Source organism: Danio rerio, chromosome 4, assembly GCF_049306965.1.
Source record: "Danio rerio strain Tuebingen ecotype United States chromosome 4, GRCz12tu, whole genome shotgun sequence".
Taxonomy (NCBI): domain Eukaryota; kingdom Metazoa; phylum Chordata; class Actinopteri; order Cypriniformes; family Danionidae; genus Danio; species Danio rerio.
In genome coordinates this window covers 35,852,368-35,875,806 of record NC_133179.1, presented here as the reverse complement: position 1 = coordinate 35,875,806, position 23,439 = coordinate 35,852,368, and the positions used below count along the sequence as shown (strand labels likewise).

The 23,439-nt window shown below is 38.7% G+C and overlaps 2 protein-coding genes and 1 non-coding gene across 7 annotated transcripts in view; all 3 read left to right on the top strand.

Moving 5' to 3' along the window:
• Positions 1 to 8,063, top strand: part of si:dkey-30f3.2 — a 38,297-nt gene extending 30,234 nt beyond the window's left edge. For 2 of the 5 annotated variants that reach the window (XM_073947878.1, XM_073947879.1), the window contains exon 3: positions 6,637 to 8,063. In XM_073947878.1, coding sequence (XP_073803979.1) covers positions 6,637 to 7,547 — 911 coding nt within the window. In that variant the 3' untranslated portion in view covers positions 7,548 to 8,063. Of the gene's footprint in view, positions 1 to 833; positions 888 to 1,238; positions 1,391 to 6,509; positions 6,545 to 6,636 lie in introns of those variants that run through there. The other 3 variants (XM_073947881.1, XM_017355747.4, XM_073947880.1) reach the window with 3 other exon arrangements.
• Positions 1 to 23,439, top strand: part of zgc:173607 — a 791,925-nt gene that overhangs the window by 596,262 nt on the left and 172,224 nt on the right. The gene's annotated exons all lie outside the window — the stretch shown is intronic.
• trnat-ugu (transfer RNA threonine (anticodon UGU)) lies at positions 15,732 to 15,805 on the top strand. Its single transcript has one exon. It is a non-coding gene; the product is annotated as a tRNA-Thr (tRNA).

Here is a 23,439-nt window from a genome sequence, read left to right as displayed (position 1 = left end):
AAGGGTTATTGTTTAAATAAAGTAACAGAAAAGTGTGTAATAAGTGTTTTAATGAAACGTTTTACTCAATTTCTTTTTGTTAATTAAAAGCTGCGCACAATTTTGCCCTAGCCTATGTCAGTGAAGTGAACTTATTAGACTTTATTTAGCTTGTAGACTGTTAAAATCCCATGTTCCATGTCCCATGCATGTCTGTTTTGTCTGTCCCTCGGTCTCGCTGCAAATCAAAAGGTGATAGAGCTTTCTGTGATAGAGGTAAAGTTTTATATTCACACATTCGTTCATTTAGAAGTCTCTGTTTTGTTTACCATGTTACTTTGACTATTAGATTGGAATGAGCATGCAAGTGTGGCTTGAAAACAACATTGACACTGTTTATTTGATTGTGAACAATGTACTTTGATAGTCATTTGCTGCTAATATGATTTTACTATTTAGAGTTTGCAAATAATACTTTTATAAAAAAAATAATAGGGGAAAGTCAGAATGTGCGATTATAAAACCAACTTTACCTCTATGGCTCTGGAACAGTCTCCCTCTGAACATCGGGATTGCTACATCATTGGATGCTTTTAAATCTAACTTAAAGACTTATTTTTACTCTCTTTCCTTTGAGTGACAAATGCATGTTATTTTTTATTTGTATTTTAGTATTACTGTTAAACATACATTTTTTTGTATTTTTAATACTAGTTTTTTAGTTTTATTGTGTAGTTTATTTTATTGTAAAGTACTTTGGATCTACCACGGTTGTGTAAAATTGTGCTCTATAAATAAAGTTTGCCCTGCCTAGAGTGGCAAAAAAGCTAAACAAAAGACTTTTATTTTGGCGTGACGTGACGTCATCAGGCGGCGCCGCTACAGCGCGGTGATTCAACTGGAGAAAGGTTTGCTTTAAAAGTTTTACAGATATAACCCGATTTAAAGTTAAAGTTCTACAGTTTTAGGGGTTTTATACGATGCTAAATTATGTTCCTGCTGTTGGAAATATTATTTTAACCCTTTATACAACATAGTACTATTTTATTATCAGTAATCGAGGGCTATTGTTTGACTAAAGTAACAGAAAAGTGTGTAATACGTGTTTTAATGAAACATTTTACCTGATTTATTTTTGTTAATTACTCTGATTAAAATAAACTGTTGAAGCAAGTGTTGAAGAGAAGTTATTTTATTTCTGTTTATTGTTTTATAAATTTTTAACAGGACATTTTTATTGTTTTGTTCATTTTAAACAGGATAAAGTGTCCAAAACACAGAGCAAAAACTCCTGCTGAAGCGACTGATCTCCACACTGTTATAAAGATGTCGTTTATTAAAGAGGAGAGTGAAGATGTGAAGATTGAAGAAACATTCACAGTCAAACAGGAAGATCCACAGGAACAAACAGGTTTTTTTTCATTCTCAAAGACCAACTCAGTCATTTGATCCTCATTCAGATATATTTTAATAATAAGAATACTAAATTAATCCATCTTGCAGCCCTGAGTGTGCTGCCTAGTTCTTCTAAATGCACATAAGCACTCATTGAAAGACAGAAATGAGTTTCTTTCTTGTTACTTGTTCTCATGTCTTTTGTCATTATTTTATGTATTATTAGTCTCCCATTTTCTGTACCTTCTTAAGGTTATTGCTTTTCTTGTTCTCCTGCTGTTTGTGAAGCGTCCTTGAGCACCGGCGCTTTATAAAATAAATTTAAAAAGTTAAACTGAGCTGACGATATTTGACCTACAGTATTCTCCTAGTAGATATCAGCTATTACAGTGATAGTGTTGGCTTAGTACTTTCCATTTGCATACGTCACGTTGATCACAATTCCCCTATTTTCATCAACTTGTTTATGAGTTTAAACTTGTTTCTAGTAGTTGTTACTAGTTCTCACAGATAATATCTGAGTTAGAATTACATCATTATTACAATAACTAATTACCAGGGCTATTGTGTATAAACATGGTTTCCGCTGCGTCATAAAATGTCTTAAGATCCAAAATCAAACACAATATTTAAAATCTTTAGCTAGAAATATCTAAAATACATATAAAAAATTATTTATTTATTTATTATTGTTTATTTATATATATATATATATATATATATATATATATATATATATATATATATATATATATATATATATATAATTTATAATTTCTTTCATTTATTTTTTTATTTTTTTAATGGGGCAAATAAAAATTCCATCTAGACCATTGGAAAAATTCTTTAGCTTTATCCCTTTATGGGTCTAAAATTTCATTCATAATGGTCTTAAAAATGTCATAAAAAGAAACCTGCAGAAACCCTGGTTTACAGTTTGTCAAATGATGTGGATGCCCCCAATATTAAATATGCTGAATTAAATGGACACTACAATAATTGTTATAAAGCATTGTACAGTATTCTAAGCTATAAGATGTTGCTGTGGGACGACGTGAGACAAAACAAACTAATTATAGTGGAACAATAACGTTTAGCATTACACTGACTACAACTGGCCAAAAAAACTAGTCTAAAAATGACTTTTGCTGTTAGAAATGGATTACAGCATGCTGATAATATGCAAACATTAGAGTGTGAAGTTCGTCAGTATTGACCAAATTCTTCATGTACCAGCAGGCGTCGCCATTGGAATCTTTTTGCTTGAGACTTTTTTAAAGAATTTATTTTTAGATCCTTAAAACAGGGTTATTCTGCTTAGGTATGGAACGATAACCGTTTTCAAGGTATACCACAGTACAACAGTATATGTAAGGTTTTTTTTTTTACATTTTGTTATAAGTTTTTTAGGACAACAGTATCTCCAGCAAAAAATATATCCAAAGATTCCATTTTAAATTGTAAAGAAATCTGTGTTTTGTAAACGAATGATTCATTTGAATGATTTAGCCTGATATGTTTACTGCTCCATAATACTTTCTCCCCCGGTTTCACAAACAAGGTTTAAGGCTAGTCAATATTAAATTGCATGTTTGAGTGGTCTCAACTCAAAATAACTTTCCGTGAGATAAAATACATCAGTGTATTTTTTTCTCCAGGTGCACATCAGTAATATATTTTACTAAGGCCATTTTTATAAATTTGGCTTAAATAGCCTAATTTAACTAAGCATTAATCCCAGCTTAATCTAAGCCCTGTTTGTGAAACTGAGCCTCAAAGTTTCTTAAAAAAATATATATTGTGTTCAAAGGGAAAAAGTTCTTGTTTTTTTACCCAGAGATTAAAAAGAATACATTTTAGAGCAGTAATCACAATACAGTGAAACTGTGATATTTATATCCAAGCTTATCATACCGTCAGATTCTTATACTGGCCCATGCCTAATGCTGCTTGATGTTGCAAAGTCATATTTTCTCATTTTATTATTTTTCTTTGTATGAATAGTCATGAACACATTTGTTTGTAGAGCAAGTAGCCATTTATTATTCCAGGTCATTTCTCCAATAGGCAACTAAATTGGAGGTTCTAAAAAAAATGGCATATGAGATCAGGTCACTACTATAGCCCCATTTACACTAATGCATTTTCGCATTTTTTTTTAATTGCGATCGCATTCATCAAATTTGCTTAAACCATGTGTTCTTAAGTATGGCTATATTCCACAAGGATTCTGACAAAGCAACGTGAAGCAGGCGCTGTACAAAATTTCCGTTTAAGGGGAAAACACATCAAACTTAATAAAACATTGGAGCGCACATGGAATCATCTTAAAGGCAGACGAATGCAGATGTCTTGGACAGCTCGCGACATTATCTGGCACTTTTACTGAGTACATTTATATGGACACCAATACTCCCATTTTAATATGATTAATACTCTTATTAAGAGTCTACCATGTAAACAGTTTTTTTTTTTATTTATTTTTTTTATTACCTTAAAGGAACACCGAAGTCACGAAATCCGGAGGTTTTTCTTTCCGTTAGGTATGGGGTATCAATTTCTATTACAGCAAAAGTCTAAAGATTAAAAATGAAACATACTAAATTAGATGAAATGCTGGAAAGCCTGGTAAGGCAGCATTAATTTTTTTTCATTAATTATTTTATACTGAAACGTTCCTTCTAAAAGTGCTTCCTTGGTCTTATGCATATTTCTTTGCATGACTACAACAGGAAGTATAACAGCAACTGCTGCGTTCATTTTTTAAAAACATTTTATATATATATATCAAATTAATTGCATGAGTTAACGCTCTAATTTTGACAGCACTTTAAATAAACAAATGTTTTTAAAGGGCAACAAATGTTTTTAAATAGAAAGCAGCAATTTGCTGCAGTTTCGAGAGCAAATAACAAATCCCACTGCTTGTGTGTGCACGGCTCTTTGTAGCCATTATTTTAAACTTATTGTGCTGAAATTAAGTACATTTTGAATGTTACAGTATACCTCCAATGCATTAAGACTTTTCCTTGCAAGCTACAATTTGCAGTAAGCGTGTATTCTCTCTCTTGCGCACAAGCAAATATTTCAATGTATTGTGACAAATATTTAACTTAACGTTAATAGGCCTAAATAATGACCTATATTTTAAAATCTGCAGTTTCCTGTCAGCCCTCTTTCTTGCTTTGTTTCAAGCCGTACTTTTTGATTGTTTAAATTATTATATATTTGAACTTATATTTGAATCAAATGCTATTCACTCGCTGTGAACATTGTGGTGTCTTGTTTCAGAGCTCTTTCATTCATCGTAGTTGCCAAGGTAGCATACAACATAATCATAATGATGCATCTGTGCTCGACCTTGAGGGTTTCATGACAGTAACGTGCACGAGTTGTTATCTAGATTATTTCAGCTGTACTCAGATTAGTTACATCAAATGATCTTCAACTTGCTGTTATTGAACCAATTAAAGTGTGGACATTTAGTTCGGCTCACTGAAGTCAGGTTTTTGACTTTAATCCCCGCTTTTTTAAACCACTTTTATGAAACAGCCCCTAGGGGTTATAAAATAATCCTGGGTGTTCATTAACAGACGTTTCACATTGGTAAACATCGGGGTAACGCTTTTATTTGTATATTTACATTGTCACTGTTCCCGATTAGACAAACAGCAGGTAACCTTTTTAGATGGCATTTCTGCATCTTGTCAAGTATATAAAATGTCACCATAAAGGTCTTCAGCTAAGCCTCCGGACAAGCACAAAGGCAAGAAAACTGAGACAAAAGTACAAATGAATGAAAACAAGTAGCAAAGTATGTCATCTTGCCATATTCTCATCACTACAGTTAAAAGCAAACGTGGCATTAAGCATTTGCATAAGTTCATTCATTTTCCTTTAGCTTAGTCTCTTTATTTATTAGGGGTCACCACAGCGGAATGAACCACAAACTTATCCAGCATATGTTTTAAACAGCGGATGCCCTTCCAGCTGCAACCCAGTAGAGGGAAACATTTGCATAAGTTATATACAATAATGCAAACTCACTAATAAAAGTGTGAATTATGCGCACTTGCTATGAACATGCAGGATTTGTCTCAACCAGGTCTTCCAAGCTAGTTAAAAATGTTGAGTGGAAGATACACATGAGGGGACACAACAGGAGTAATCTAGACCAAGTGCATTTGATCATTTGCATTTAAAGCCACAGGCACAAGCACAGCTTCTTCAGTCTGCTGCCATCAGGGAGGAGACTGCGCAGTCTCCAGGCCAGGACCAACAGACTGAAAGACAGCTTCATTCATCAGGCTGTCAGGAAGCTGAACTCTCTCCCAGCTCTGCTCCCCGCTCCCTCCCCACGCACCTCTGGACTCTGACACACACACACACACACACACACACACACACACAAACACACACACACAAACACACACACACAAACACACACACTCATCTGCACTGGTCACTTTATGCAGACACATATATTACCTCCCAATATGTCACTGTCACTTTATCACAATTATCATGTTTACAAGTTCTTTTTGCACTATACTGTTTTTTATCTGCACAACTCTGGTTTACTTTGCACTCATTGCTATATGCCCTTAATGTCACTGTATTGTTTACAATTTTTTATTACATATGTATATTTCTTAGACCACATTTATGTGCAATGTATATACTGTAAATTTTCTAAATTTTCTTTTTTTCTTAAACTCTACTATTTTTTATATATATATTTTATATTAATGTTAAGCACCTTGGGTCTGAGAGTAACGCAATTTCGATTCTCTGTATGTCTTGTACATGTGGCTGAATTGACAATAAAGCTGACTTTGACTTTGACAAAAAGAGCTTGGTTTATCTCTGACCCCCAAAATTAAATATTCTGCAAGGTATATGATCTGATTTTTGAGCTGAAACCCCAGACCCATTCTGGAAACATTAAAGACTTACTTTACATCCTGTAAAAAAAGGTTCATAATAGGAACCCTTTAAAGGGATAGTTAACGCAGAAATGAAAATAGCCTCACCATTTACTCTCCCTCGTGTGGCTTTAAATCTTTGAGTTTCTTGATTCTGCTGAACACAAAAGAAGATATTGTGAAAAAATGCTGGCTTACTTTGTGTTCCAGAAGAAAGGAAATATTTAAAAGACGCAGAGTAAATGGTAAGGTCATTTTAATTTTTGGGTGAAACATCCATTTCATGCTTGTCGCTTTGTGCCTTCATACTTAAGTTCTTTTTTTTTTTTTTTTTAAGACCTGATGGTGCTGAAAGAAGAGACTCAACACTGGAATAAAATGGAAGAGCAACACCAAGAAATAACAGCTGATGAAAAACCCACACTGACTGAAAAGACTTCATCACTCGGAAGATCTCGGAAATCCAAAACTGAGTGTAATTTCAGCAGTAAACAGTGTAGAAAGAGTTTCAGTCAAAAGCTTAACCTTGATGTTCACATGAGAGTTCACATTAGGGAGAAACCTTACACTTGCGAACAGTGTGGAAAGAGTTTTGGTCAAAAAAAAAGCTTCAAAACCCACATGAGAATTCACACTGGAGAGAGGCCGTACACATGCCAACAGTGTGGAAAAAGCTTCTGTCAAGCAGGAAACTTTGCAGTGCACAAAAGAATTCACACTGGAGAGAGGCCCTACACATGCCAACAGTGTGGAAAGAGTTTTACGCAAAGTGGCAACCTTAAAGACCACATTAGAACTCACAATGGAGGAAAAAAATTTACTTGCACACAGTGTGGAAAAAGTTTTGCTCAAAAACAAAAGTATGACACCCACATGACGATCCACACTGGAGAGAAACCTTACAGATGCACAGAGTGTGGTAAAAGTTTCACATGTAAAAGCGCACTCAATAACCACATGATAAGTCACACCGGAGAGAAGCCGTTTGCATGTGTTCAGTGTGGAAAGAGCTTCACAACCAAAACTAGCCTCAAGAACCACATGGATGGTCACACTGGAATCATAGTGTTCATATGTGATCAGTGTGGAAAGAGTCTCACACGCAAAGACTACATTAAGCAACACATGAAGAATCACTCAAGAGAGGATCGTTTTAGATGCAGTGAGTGTGGAATAAGCTTTAAACAAAAAATAAACCTCAGCGCTCACATGAAGCTTCACTATGCAGAGCAGAGTCCTCAACATTGAGACCTTCACACAAACACGAGTATATTGAAAACGGCAGCTTTTTCATGTAGTTTGGCTGTTCATTGACCTGAAGTTTATTTATAAACTACTTTCGAGAGGATCACATGCTTATTGTTGTTCACGACTGGTCCAGCATTGGCTAACACGATTCACCAATCAGATGATTCCTGACTTCCTATAAAGGACAAGAGATTCTTACCTCTGTTATCTTCGTCGTTATCTTTTAGACTCCCTAAAGCCCTGTTCAGACTACACAATGCCATTTGTCAGTTACGACAGATGAGATTTGTGTCAGATTATGAGATTTTGACTTGATCAAATCTTGATGTGTTGTGGGTAACAAATGAAGACTTTGGTTTTAAAACACTACACATTTATTTTGATGGACTCATCTCTGAAAAGAAACAAGTTTTCTTCATGAAGACAATTAAACTTTCTATAGACAACTGCTTGCCTTTAAATATACGTTCATATGAAAACTCCAACATTACTTCAAATAAATCGTTGTATGGGAAACCCAGTGTCTCTATTGTGAATGAGAACATGAGTGATTTGTTAGCTTACATGGTAATTTCAGTACTCAAATGCAAATCTAAATGTATTTACGTGCACTTTTTAAAAAGTTTTTTAAGGAATAAAATAAAATAAAATATCAGGCCGAATATTCCCATAATTCTGATAAGTAGCCCAAACTGTGAACAAATGTAGGTTTGAACTACTGCGCACATGTCCACGCAGATCCACTGATGAGCGTTTACACAAGCCACAGTCAAAACAAATGCAGAATCAAAACTTTTACAAATCCTGAAAGGACGACACCATGGCTGAAGTATTTCTGTTAGACAGGTAATGTTCTGTTTTAAAAATCTTTCAGTCATGCAGAGCTGATGTAGATTGAGTTGTTATGAATGGGGTATATGCACAGAAGTGTTGCTCAGCCACTGAAATCTTCTGATGAACAAGTTATGTGACTATTTACAGTTTTATAAGAAACCTTTTACAGCATCGATAATGTAGATTTTTATTTAGTTTAACAACAAAACATCAGTAAATAGCGCTATTCCGCTTAGCCTGCTTTACTGAGCTGAAGTTGTTTTTTTATTCACATTGCTTTATTTTTGAACAATGACAACCTGTGTGGTCCCTATAATGTTCACCATGCTACTTTGAATATTCGGTCTGAAATAGCATACAAGTTTGGCTCATTAAAAAGTGTAATTCCTGCATGCCGCAGGTTTAACACTAAGCATACAGTAGCGGCTTTAGGACAAAGTGTGTGAGAGAGTGAGTCTGATGAGAGACTGATGACAAGTTTTGCTTGCTAACTACATTGCTAACTACATGACTGAAAACATTCATTTATTCATTCATTTTCTTGTCGGCTTAGTCCCTTTATTAATCCGGGGTCTCAACAGCGGAATGAACCGCCAGCAAGTTTTTTACAAAGTGCATGCCCTTCCAGCCACAACCCATCTCTGGGAAATGACTAAAAACATGCAAGATATAACATATATTGTTCAGAATTGTAGTATTATAAAGTACAACTGGTGAATGACATGATTTAATGGTTCTCTGTCATCTGTAATGAGCATGTTCACGATTTCAGGTGGCGTGGCTTTGGATGACATGGGAGGGATCATATTTAAAAGATATCATGCTTACTAGTTACCTTTAAAGGGCATCTATGATGCAAATTCACCTTTTGGAAGCTGTTTAGACAAAAGTTAATTGTTGCAAAAAGGCTTAAATGTTTTCCACCACAAATACATCAAATAACCTTGTTATTTTGACTCTCGGCTTCATCTGTCTCATCATGTCTGTCTCTTTACTGTTTATCCGAACATGAAGCAGTAAAAGTAGACATGCATGTAGGAACGATGGGTTGGGAGAACCAGCTCATTTGCATATTAAGGCAACAAAAATATGCTAGAATGTCATCTTACTATAAATGTTCATCTTCAGCAGGCTGTAATACATAATTCGATTGGTATTTTGAGCTGAAACTTTAGACCATCTGGAAACCACAAAGATATATCTTACATCTTGTAAAAAGAGTAAAATATGTGCCTGTCAAGAGTAGTTGGTGGTTTTTAAGATAATTCAGAATGAATTTATTTATTTAACATTTATACATCTTATGTTTACAGTCATATTGTAATAACTGCATACTAATGTCTATTAATGCAAAAATATTTCTTAAATGATGAATTAAATATTTGCTAATGCTTAACTATTCATAGTGTACAGTTATAAAGTACTACCGATTTAGTTTTTTATTGATGAACAATTGATGATGATTTGTACCTAAAAGGCTGCTGCCAATACCTTTTTTAGGCTGATACAATAATTACCTTCATTCAGGCAGGCTTCTGTCACTGCTTCTGTCAGGCAGGCTTCCGTCCCTTTTGGTTTGCTTAGGAAATGGTCACAAGCAGATTCCCCATTCTCATCTTCTTCGATATCCATTCAATGCATTTGATCTGAAATCATACCATGTTTATATATTTGGTAACTATTCTCTTTTTGGGGATGGTATTTCAACAATTTTCACAGACCTTCAATTTGAATGCCATCAAGTGACTTTTCCTGGAGGATTCCAAGACAGCCTTTGTCCACTGCAAAGAGCAGCTTGGAAATTCTTGCGAGCTGAACTGTTGCTTCAGTGAGTCTGTAGTGATCACGGTGGACACATATATCATGTCCCAGGATGTCAGCTACCTGATCAAGTTCATTGTGTATAAGATTTAATATTTGTGACAGGGTTGCGATGCGTTTCCTTAGCTGTGTTGAGCGCAGATATTCTGTTTTTTCATAATTTGTCTCAACCTGTCTTGACCATAGTAGTGTGTGAAACATTTTGGCCTGGAGAAGAGATATACATTTGTTTTCTCTACACCACATTGCATTCTGTTGTTAATTAGCTGGTTCAAGGATTAAACCATGTCGGGTGTTAGAAGAACAGCAACTTTTTGTTCAAACTTGCCTCGGATTTCAATATGTGAAAAGTGTTTGCAGAGCTTTTTTTCAAATTGGGAAAGTCCTAAAGACACGTCATTGAGAAATGGATTGTATCTCTGTGAGTAAAGTTCTCTAAACGCATTTCAGACACCTCCCCCGCACGTCATCAATTCAAAACTATTATCTGCGCAAAAGTGGCTTTCGCAAGATCAGCATATTTTTTACGGAGATGACTTCTGGCTCAGTTTATCAGAGGTAACTGTTGCAGCCTGTTCCAGGTGAGTGAAGAAGCTGTACGTCTTGTGTGAAGGGTAAAGTTGATGGTCTGTTGAACTTTTTCTCACTAAGTGTGTGTAAGCCGAAGTGTGAAACAAGTTCACACCATCTAGAAGCATATAGAGACTTCCGTTGATTTGATCAAGTCCACATTTTCTGTCATCAGAGCCCTGCAGTGAATGATAGCTGAAATTTTCTGCAAACAATGCCCTAATTTGAGCGCTAGACTTGGTTTCTGTGTAGGTGTGATTTACTTCGTCAAAATCAGACACTTTTTTCCCAGCTTTACAACTTAGTGAAAAATTGCAGGCTTTACAGTTTCTTCGATGGTGATATGAAGTCAATACGGAAAGCCAACAAGACACGTACAATGTCATTACGGACAACTGACTCATCCTGCCTAATGGGGTCCAGAAGCTTCCAAACACACTAACAGAAATTTTCAGAGAACACAGACTCTGCAGTTTATAAGCTCAAGCCTTTGCCCCTTGTAGGCTCACCTGAGGTTCTTTTTCGGCATCTGCGCGTGTGTCGCCACAGCTTTTTGTGGGAAAACATCCCTTTGCAATAGATGCAGTGAAAAAAATTTTGACTGCTAGGAACTTTGACTGATTTTAATTTGACTTGCCCTGTTCCACTTTTCACGATTTCTACATTGTGCTCGAAGTTACCACGATTCTGTAACATTCAAATGTTGTACAACATTCTGTATAATAATAATAATATTAACAACATCGAGCAAAATCACAGAACAAGCAAAAGTTATTCCTTAACTGGAAAAAAAGAATTATGGATGCAGAGCAATACAAATGAAGATGGTGTCTATGTCTGTACAGAAAATGGAAAATAAAATGTAAGGTAATGGAGATATGTAAAGAAATGATGCCTGAGAGGGCGGCTAGGATGAATGGAGTAGTGGATGTAGCTCACAGGCTGGGCAGACCTGTCCCTGGTTGAGCAAGAGCTATAATCATCCTTTTTTGCTCTGCGATGGATGCGAGATCAATCGAAAGAGGATACATCGGTCCATGCATTGCTGTGACTCCATGTGCTGGACCCTATTGTGCCTGTGCTTGACCCAATCGTGACTGTGCATGTGCTGGACCCCGCTGTGTCTGTGCTGGATCCTACTGTGCCTGTGCTTGACCCAATTGTGACTGTGCATGTGCTGGAACCCACCGCCCCTGTACCTGTGCTGGACCCCACTGCTCCTAACCCCACCACTGCTTCAACGAAAAGAAAAAAGGCAAATGTATTTCCAAAGTTTTTAAACGGTTGTGAATGTAAAACATTTTATCCCATATTAATTTACCAATCTAATCCTTTTTTAGAGTCAACAAAAAAAATATTAAAGACAAGAAACATAAAGGTGAAGTATAACTAAAGGCTAATATCTAGTACAGAAATATGATGTTTTGCTGGTATGTGTTAAAGGTGTAAAAACATAATTGTAAAATGCTATGTATTTATTACTTTTGTAATGTACTCTTTTTTTTGTTTGTTTCATTTATAGCAGACAATTGTTCAGAATGCATGGAACGGCTGGAGAACAACAGCTTTCCATACCAGACGATATTGAAAAACAGAATGAAAGGAGTAAGTGATTTTGATAAATAATTTCCCAGTTTTGCTTGTTTAAATGTAATGTTTTACATTTTACTACTTTTTTAACTCTAGAGATTAAATGTGTTACTTTTATTCTTATAGCATTTGTTTATTTATAGCATTTAATAGATTGTTTAAAAGCAACTTTTTGGTGATTAACAGGAAAATTATCATTCAATGAAACTTGTACTTAAAACATATAAAAAAAGGCTCTAAGTATTCGGGATTGCTTAAAAAGGCACAAGTAGGATAAATCTACCTTGGCCCTGACCAGTATAATTTCAGAGGTATGTATGACCACAGATGTTGTAATAATTTTAGTGTTGTTGCTAAGTAGTTAAACAAATATTCTTAGCAAATTACAGCCTGATCTAAATATGTTCCAACAAGGCACCTTCCTTTAGGTGATGCATTTATATTTTTGTTAAGATTATTGAGTGATTCATCAGTGCAATCATACTTGGTATGTAAACTGCTGCTAAATTATAGTTTTATATTATCTGGTTTTATCTTTTTTGTTCACCCTATCTATATCAGAGCATAATCTAAATACCAAAAAAAAATAAATAAATTCTTTATTGCAATACAGTTCAAAAGCAGCATAAAACATAGCCTCTAGTTAAATAATATTGGAAATAGAAATACTGCATATTCACCTTCTTGAAGAGTTTAGATACAACCCAACAAAACAAACTACTTTTAATCTGAAAGGGCTCTTGAGAACTACTGACAGTAATTAATAATTCAATGAGGGTTGCATAATCTGTTAGACTGATATTAATTGGTTTCTATTGCTATACCTTTTTGAAATTCTACAAATTAAATTTCTGCACTTTTGATTACAGGTGGCAATTGCTTCAGAGGGAGAACTGTATCAAGTTCCACCATATGTAAATGGAACAACACTTCAGTGCTATTCCAAAGAATTAAAACAGTTCCTTGTCTCTTGCCCCAGTCTTGAGACAAAGATCATCACAATGAAGAAGGAACACAAGTTGTTGCCTATAAAAAACAAGTTCAGGCGTTGATCTTTCTTACTTTCTTTTTTCTTTCTTTCTTATTTCTTTCTTTTTTTCTTTCTTTCAATTGAGTGAATAATTAAGCAGCTTTTTTTCCATCTGTTCAAGTGTTTATAATAATTGTGTGATAAAAGTTTGTAAGAAAGTTTGTTTATGCGTTTGTTAATAAATGTTAATAATAAATAATTGTTATTGAAGTTGATGAAATTGATGTTTTTGCTTGTGCTTATTATGATATGCACTTTTACAAGTACTTTGAACTTGAAACAGCTAATGCTGTTACAGCATATTTAATTACTTTGTAACTAAAGGGAACAAGGCTTCACTTTATTTTACAACCCGCAAATGCTGTATTTACCTTATAACTACAGGGAACAAGGAGGGAACAAGCTGGACTTCAACGCACAAGTGTATATTTGAACAGTAAGAACAGAAAACTACAGCTGCAGTTTTAATTGATTGAATGAAAAATTGCACACTACATTTTTCAATAAAGCATCAGCCATTCACTGAAATGTAACAGTTGGTCCCCCTGTTCTGCAGACAGCAGTAAAAATGCAAGCCTGTTGTAATCGGCATTAAACCCTGACCGTATATCATGCAAAAGTATTTGTTGATAGTGTTGTTGAGAAATTGCTGGTGATGGTGTAAGCTTTCACAAGGTAAGTGGTGTATGAAAATATATATTTGTATTGAATTGCAGATTTGAAATACAAACAATATACAATACGGGTTGTGAATCTTTTGTTTAGTAAACAACCCTTATAAAAACCCAAGCACTGAATAAGGGTACTATTAATAATGTACTTAAGCAGGTGTTTGCAGGTTGCATTAGGTTGTGACCAACCTTGCATCGTTCTTTATATAATACTTAAAGAAAAGTACTCCGTAAATTTAATATACTTATGGGGTACTTTGCGTGTAGCACATCTGCTTGTTACCCCCTTATTACCCAAACATTACCCGTTTGTTCCTTTGCACTTTATAGAAAAGTACACTGTAAAATTAATTTACTTACAAAGTACTTTGCGTGTTGCATGTCTGGTTCTTACCCCCATATTACCCAAGCATTGCATATCTGGTTGTTACCCCCTTATTACCCACACATTACCCATTTGTTCCTTTGCACTTTATAGAAAAGTACACTGTAAAATTAATATACTTACACGGTACTTTGCGTGTAGCATGTCTAGTTGTTACCCCCTTTTCACCCAAGCATTACAGTTTGTTCCCTTGTACCTACACGTACGTTCATTTTACTTATACCATACGTACAGAAAGGTACACCGTTATTTCACTGTACTTACGCGGTACTTTGCGGGTTGTAAAAGAAAGTGTTGCCAATAATTCTTGTAACATATATTTTGTTTACATTGCACTGAAAGGCACGCACAAATCTCACCATGAGATGTTTTCTACTGCTTGCGCCCAGACAGAGGCAAGCGCGTTGCCCTGCTTGTGCGCACATATTGTCATTCTTACATTAGAAATAACAAACTTGCAAGCGGAAAAGACCTGATATGCTATAGTTAATTTGATGTGTGTGGGTATTAGTCTCGGTGTACATACTTGGAACTTTAAACTAGTGCATAGTTTGCAAGTTGTCATGACTTTTCCGTGCAACAGAAAAGTTCGGCTGACGGGCCGCCAATTGAATAGCCCTGCCGTAGAACCTCAAAATATGGTGTTTTATGGCTCTGCGGCTCAACGGACAGCTCATTGGTGGTCTAGGTGGCAATTGGAGCTTTTCAGAGGGGACAGTCTGCCTCTTTTTAGACTTTTCGTATGGAATCAGATTAGTCTCAAAAGGAATTCATGCAAAAGACACGATGTACACATGCGTAGCCAAATTCACGTGCATAAAACCAAATTCACGCGTAAAACATTTATTTATATTCACAAAAAATTTTCACGTGCATTTTCAAATACATTTTCATAAAATACGTTTCACATGGGCAAAACACGATTTGCAAATGTATAAGAGTGTACTTAGTTGGTCGAAGTACCTTTCTTGTAAACAGGAGATGCTGGGTTCAAGTCCTAACAGTGCCTAATGTTCATGTCCTAGAGAAGCTTCTTCTTCAGAATTGCGAGTGTTTTCGCAGCAAACTCTTCAGCAGTTAGTTTCTTAACAAAACTCAAAATCTTAAAAGCGCTGCTCGTTCAAGTGGGCTCTGGGCGATGACTTCATAATGCATGGTGTGGTAACACATAACAAATTGGAATTTAATATTTCAAGTTGAGACATTCACACATGCAGCGCTTCAACTATATAGTTTTTCTTTTCTTTTTTCATACAAACAATTAGCACTTTTTATCACCATCAGGCGCTGTGGCTTAGTTGGTCAAAGTGCCTGTCTTGTAAACAGGAAATCCTGGGTTCAAATCCCAGCAGTGCCTTTTCCTCAGATACGTAGACCATAAATATTCAATTGAACTTTTGCACATATTAAATCTTTTTTGATGGCCAACAGCATGTATCTGAGCAAATTGATAGCACACTGGAGCACACAATTGATAGCACACTGGAGTTCAGGCCTAGAAATTGAGCCACAAAGTTTAAATGCTACCTCCCTCAGAGCTATATAAAACCGGCTTGACAGTTGACCATTCTTTTCAGTGCCTGGCGCCTAGCTGGTCAAAGTGCCTGTCTAGTAAACAGGAGGCTGTCTAGGCTGTCAATGGAGGCATTCAAAGGTTCTGGGTTCGAGTCCCACCAGAGTTGTAAGCGATGTCCTTTTTCTTTACTGACTCAGGTGCGGGGCTTTTCCGACATTTTAGGCGTCTGTCCATCCCGTTTTGCTTCTTTCTTTCCTTGCACAGTGCAGGCTCAGCTACTAGGTATCTACAATGACACTTATGACTTAAAGAGCCCTTATTATACATGAAATAGGGTCATATCTTGGTTGTAAGGGTTTCCAACAACAGTCTAATATGCATGCAAGGTCAAAAAACACTTTCATGGTCTTATAATCTGCATTTATTTTTACCTAATTATTTCAGCGACACCTGTATGAATCGTCCAGTGATTCATTTGTTCCCAAACCCCTCCTTAGCGCGAAGCTAATCTGCGCCGATTGGACCGATGACAGTCTGTTGCGATTGGTCGACTGCCTTCAGTCAGAGAGTGAAATGCACAACAGCTAATCAGCAATATAGATATCGATAGTGTAGGCGTGGATTTTAGCTGCCACACAAACACACACAAACACACACACCTCCTGATGACAACGCTCCCGCTTCCGCCCGCACCCGCCAGGTTTTAGCCTGAACCCGACCGCTCCCGCTTATATTTAGAATTTCTTGTCCTGGTGCCCGACCCACCCCGTTTTTTGCCCGCCGCGCCCGATCCCGCTAAAGAGCGGGGGAGAACAACCAAAAATCACCCAGTTAAACAGTCCAGACAGCCAGACAAAGCTCTCTCTCATACGCGCGTGTGCGCACTAACACATACACACAAGCACCAAGCAGACACACAGGCAAAGCTCTCTCTCTGTCTCATTCGCATAGCAATATTCACGATATTGCTAGACAGCCCGCTCCCGTCCCAAATTAAACCCATTACCGACCGCTCCCGCGATTTATTCGTAAATTTATTCCCAAATCACAACTAAATACATTTGCAAGCTAGAGTAAATGAGGCAACTTTAATCGCACGTACTTACACTTGAGAAATGGAGGAAGAAACCCATCCTGACATGTTCATCAGTAAGTTACTCTTTACTGATCCTTCCTTTAACAAACGCAGATGAAGTATTCTTTGTAGCATGTAGTTTCCAGAAGTTTCCAACTGCTTGGTTATAATGCTGAGGTTTCATCTCTGGGTAGATACTCGATATAATATCCATCTGCAGTGTGACTTCAATCGACCGGCATGTTTGTGTGCTCTTTAAAGAATTTCAGAAGCCTCCTTAATGCTTTATTCTTTGTCGTTCTGTTGGACGCTGCCGGCTCAGATATTACAGGTAAGTGCTGGGATTGAATGTAATGTAAATAGAGGTTCCAAAAAACACTTAACACATGATTAAGCATAGTTTAAACATTTTGCTTTGATCTTGAATAGAGGCCAGTATATCTGTTAGGTTTGAGAGATAATCGTCTAGACTCTAAAAGACCACGTATATCTTGTCTGCATTTTCTGCATCCTGACATGCTTGTTTTTGTTGTTGCTTTGTTTTTTTCTTGATTCATTTTTTTTTTTTTGATCAAGCAAATGTGTCCTTCTCTGCCTGTTAAATGAGTTAAATGAAATGAATCATGACATTATATAACTTTGAGGCGTAATGGATAGAGCAACAAACAGAGTTAAACAACCTCTTTTGTGGTCACAACAACACATGTTATCTTTTGTTTGACCAACAATTTCCTTTTCTTAAACAGAATTATTACAGAATATTTCACAACTCAACGTGCAGTTAGAGGGATACAAAGTTAGCGTTAGGTCTACTAAAACACATAGTATATATTTTGTTATTAATTACATAACAAGAAAGAAGCCTTTAATGGGGTAGAAAATGTACATATTTGCTCACCTGGGTTTGAAGGGAGTTAGCTATTTCTCTTTAACTTTCTTTTTTAACTTTCTGTATGAAACATCAAACAGACACAGGTTCTGCTGTCAAACCTCCACTAGTTTTTCCTCCATTTCTTGGGTCAAAATAAACCGAAAATGAGCGCTTTTAACTTCTCCCCCAACCTCCTGCTGGCCTGCAGGTATTCACACTAGAGTGAATGCTGCTCTCTCATTGGCTGTAGGCAATCGCCAATGTTATTTTCAGTTAAATCCCATTTTAGACGGCATGATTTGAATTGTCGACAGCTCCAGATATTTAGATGTTTTATTCCAAATATCGCACTGGCATCGGCAACTCATCAGCGATTCTCTCACATAATGTTATGATGCATGAATGTGCCCCATGCAGGTTTTTGCATCTTGTTTATAAACACTGTGAACAGCAGCTACACTATTTATTCTCTTTATTCTCTATCTTCACCTGGGGATACTCATCCCGAAACCCCCAGAGACTTTGCAGTGCCACTGATGCAATCCAAGACCAGCAAAAAGATGATCCCAAGGTTTCCATAATCCTGGACCAGGCCGTATCCTGAGCAGCTGCTGTGGTGGTCATGGAGGAGTGGAGAGCATGAGACTAGAGATCTGCGCGGGACTAAATTTTGAATCCCGCTCCCCCCGCACCCGCCAGGTTTTAGCCGGAACCCGACCGCTCCCGCTTATATTAAGCACTTGATGTCCCGCTGCCCGACCCGCCCTGTTTTCTATCCGCCGCGCCCAATCCCACTAAAGAGCGGGGGGGGAGAACAAAACCGAAAATCACCCAGTTATACAGTCCAGACAGCCTATAACAAGCTGTCTGTATAAACACACACACGCACAGCACCAAGCACACACACACAGACAAAGCTTTCTCATTCGCGCGCGCCCTCTAACACACACTCATAAGCACCAAGCACAAACACAGGCAAAGCTCTATCTCTCATTCGCGCGCACACACACACACACACACACACACACATTCGCGCGTGCGCATACATACACACACACACTGCAACAAACAAGCTAAACACAGCATCGCGCTATTTCATTTACACACATACATAAGCGTGCTCACTCGGGAGTCGAAAGCGATATTGCTAGACAGCCCGCTCCCGCCCCAAACTAAACCCGTTACCGACCGCTCCCGTGATTTATTCGGAAATGTATACCCGCGCCGTAGAAATCGGTCCGCGGGAATGCAGACCTCTACATGAGACTGATTCCTGTGACGCTCCAGGGACAGAAGAGTCTTCGTTGAGATCCAGCATTCTCCAGCCTCCGGCGCCTAAACTGCAGCTCTGCACAGGACGTTTGGCCATAGGAGAAATAGTCGTGCCCAACTGAGCCTGGTTTTTCTCAAGGTTTTTAAATTTTTCGCTTTTGTCAATTGGTGAAGGTTTTTTCCTCGTCGCTGTCGCCACTGGATTGCATGGTTCGGGCCCTGCAGAGCTGCGCATCGATGGATTTGCTCTTCAGTGTTTGAACTCGCAGTAGTGACTATTAAAACACACTGAACTGAACTTAAACTCTGAAATCTGAACTGACACTGTTTTAATTTACTATGATCTTCTATGTGAAACTGCTTTGACACAATCTACATTGTAAATGCACTATACAAATAAAGGTGAATTGAATTTCCATATTTTGGGGATTTTAGCAAATCTCACTATAGTTTTTTCGAAAGTAATCCACTAGGATTTTGCATAACGGATTGGATGAAATTTTTAAAATGGGGTTTTCAAAATAAAAATAATAAGGGATTACATAATTAAATTAATTAAACTTGATCAATTAATCCAATCTTGGTTTTGAGAGTTTGGCCTCATGAAATAATCCCCAAAAAGCTGTCAAAATTGAAAAATTCAAGAGTTCACACTTAGCTGATGATTAATTATAAGCTTGTTTGGCATGCTGTCCCGGGAGAGAGCCCTGAGCTCATGAGATCCTCGAGCCCAGGGCTCCCTCCCGTTGCAAAGCGGGAGGGGAGTTTGAGCTCAGGTAGATCTCGAGAACTCCCCAAAAATGCCTTTGAATAGCTCGGGACAGCAGCCGCGTATTGAAGAGCCCCCCAAAAAGCAGGTGTAACAAGCCATATCCGGCTGCTGGATATAGCGTTGATAGCTTAGGAAGAGAAGCTTCTAAGGGAGCAGAGCAAAGTAGACTGCTAGAGCCTAGGCGGGGTGAGGGCAGGGCTGGATTGACTCCGCGGGAGTCAAGGCTCAAATATATACACCCCTGCGGGGGTGGGAGCTGGGGTTAGTTTGCTCAAGCAAGAGTCGGGAAGATTTGGGCGGTGGAGACTCTTGCATGAGAGGGTGGGAGGTGGCCAGGGCCTGAACTCCGGCGGGAGTTGAAGTCGTTTTAGTCGCCCCTGCGGGAGCTAGAGCTGAGGATTGAGGGCCTAAGCGTAAGGAAGAACATAGCGAAAGAGTGACGCTGAAAGAAAGACAGTTAGCGGAGAACTCAACGCTGGAAAAGAATTGAGGAAATAGGAGGGTAAGGAGATAAGGGGCAAGATCAGAGAAGGGTAAAAGTAGCGGAAGCACTCACGCTGTAAGGAAGAAAGAAGGGGCAAATAATTGCCAGGCAGAGAATCTCAATGCCAGAAGGAAGAAAAGGAGAATATAGAAGTATATATGCATATATAAATATATATGAATATATATGGTTATTACATGGTAAGGGCCGGGCATGGGTGGTGATTGACTCTTGCGAGAGTCGAAGCTCGGAGCGACCCCTGCGGGGGTCAGAGCTGCTGTGGGCATTTTCCCTGCTGAAGTCTGGGAAAGGGAGGGGGTGGTGGAGACTGCAGCAGGAGGTGGCCGGGACTCTTGCGAGAGTCGAAGCTCGTTTTAGTCACTCCTGCGGGAGTTAGAGCTGAGGATTGATGGCCTATGAGAAAGGAAGAAAAGAGAGGGCGGAGGAACTCGACGCCAAAGGAAGAAAAGGAGAGAGGGAATAACCTGCGTGCGTGAGCATGCACGTGCGTCTATTCCTGTTTCGGCATGTGCATGCACACGCATCGGAACAGGTATACATCGGATATATGCGTATAACATGCGCATACATACCATTTCTAATGGCCTGGGTGGGGCGGCGCAAATGGTGACTCTTGCGAGAGTCGAAGCTCAGCGCGACCCCTGCGGGGGTCAGAGCTAGGGGGGGGGGCAGTAAGAGTCGGGAAGAGGGAGGGGGTAGTGCAGGCTCTTACTGGGGGTGGTAGTGAAGGGGTGGCCGGGGATGGGCTAGGGGTGACTCGCGAGAGTAGAAGCTCAGATTGGACCCCTGCAGGGGTCAGAGCATGGTGAGGGAAGGAGCATAGCAGATTGAAAGGAAAGTTAATAGCATACATGCAAGCTGCACAACATGTAATGCCCATAGGCTCACATACTCATTTGCTTGCACGTGCATATGCATACCTAGACGTACGCCCACACCCATATACATATCCACGTGCAAATAAGCATGTATACGTGTGCAAACGCACGCTGTATCTGCGCGAGCAACCTCACACGTTCCCATGCGCACCCATACACAAGCACACACACACACGTACTCCAGCCTACTTAGGGTCGAGCTCGTACCCCTAGTTGGAGTTTGGAATTTAGCTGATTAGGGCTAGCTGGGCTGTCTTGAGGTGGAATCGGCTGAGGCGAATGTAAGCTTTGAAGGCATCGGAGGACCAGCGGCCTAGGGTCTGGATTTGGTGCGAGGATAGACCTTTGTGAGCTGCTGTGGTGGCTGCACCAATTCTAAATGAATGCTGGAATACAATTCGGGGGAAACGCCCGAAAGGCGAAGGACTTCTTTCAGATGTTTTTGAAACCAAAAACGGGTTACTGGACGGTTAGCGTCATCAGTAAAAAGTGGGGCATGTGGGTCTGACTCCTTTGCTCTCCTTGAATGGAGAAAGGCTAGGAGAGTTTGGAATGGCTGTGTGGGGGAAAAAATGTTAAATATGTAAATAAAATGCCCTTTGCTTGTCTGATCTGTTTTGCTTTGCTTAATGAAAAAGGCGAGTGTTTCAGCATTCAGCAGTGTTAGATCAGATATAGTGGGGTGTATTGCGGGATTGAAATTGGATGTGATAGCCATTTCTGAATATGACTCAAGGGTCCTTGGTGCGACAGCGTAAAGGATCAGAGATATGGAAGTTTTATGGCAATATCATTTGTGAATAGAGTGGAACAGGTGTTGGATGCTGGTCTGCTTCTGGTACCAAGAGCCGAAATTTCTGGAAAAGAAAGAGAGAGAGAATCAGCAATTTGATTTTTGCAAACTGGAACATGTCTAGCAGTCATAATGAATTGCTTTTTGGCTGCCGTCCAAACGAGGCGTCTTAGTAAGGGCATAATTGGAAGTGCGTGCGAGCGTCCTTTATTAATGCAATAAACGGTGGCTTCGTTGTCGCAATGAACGAGAATGCTAGAGGCGGACCATTCATCTACCCATAAAAGCACTGCTGCGACTGTGGGGTAGAGTTCGAAAGTGCAGATGATTGCTGATTTCTGGGTAGACTGAGCATCTGCGGGGGCCACGTTGAAGTAAACCAGTGACCTTGATAAAAGCCGCCGAACCCGACTGAGGGGGCAGGGTCAGTGAATAAATTAATATCCACCGGGGAAGAAATTAGGTCGCTATAGAAAAAGGAACAGCCGTTCCATTGCTTAAGGAAGCAGATCCATAAGCTGAGTTCATTGCGACTGGGTTTAGAAAGATATATGGTATCTTCTAAACCGGGGACCGAGGAGGAGAGCTGAAGGAGGTGAGTAATAAACGGGCGGCCTTGGGGAATTATGCGCATCGCGAAATTGAAATGCGCGAGAATAGATAGCAGTTCGCGTTTGGTGCATGATGGTTTCTCGAGGAAAATTTGAGATAAAGAGATTATACGGTCAATCTTTCCTTTGGGAAGGGATGCTTGAAATTTATTCAAATCTAAGTTGATGCCCAGAAATTCTATGGAAGTGCTGGGATCGGCTGTTTCTCCTCTGCGAGGGGGATGCCTAGATTTTCGAAAACCTTTTGGGTGATCGATAGGTGTTTAGCTGGGGGTGAGAAGGTAGGGAAATAAGGAGAAAATCATTGAGGAGATGGATGATATGCGGGATTTCGTAGTTATTAGATAAAATCCAGCATAATGCTTCTTAAGCATATCGAAAATTTTAGGACTACTTTTGCAGCCGAAAGTTTATCGGACTGCAAAGTAAAATTGTGAGCGCCAATGAATGCTAAAAAGGTGCCAGAAGTCTGGGTGAATTGGCATGATTTTAAAGGCGGATGAAATGTCGATTTTTGCAAGCCAAGCATTGCGGCCAGCTAAACTGATGAGCGAAATTGCTTGGTCTATATCATGATAATTCAGCGAGTATTCGTCTGATGGAATGGTGCTGTTAATGCTAGGAATATAGAATTGTGAGGAGCGGAGACCAATAATCAAGGGTTTTTGCTAGAGAATTCTCAAGTCGCAATGTCAATA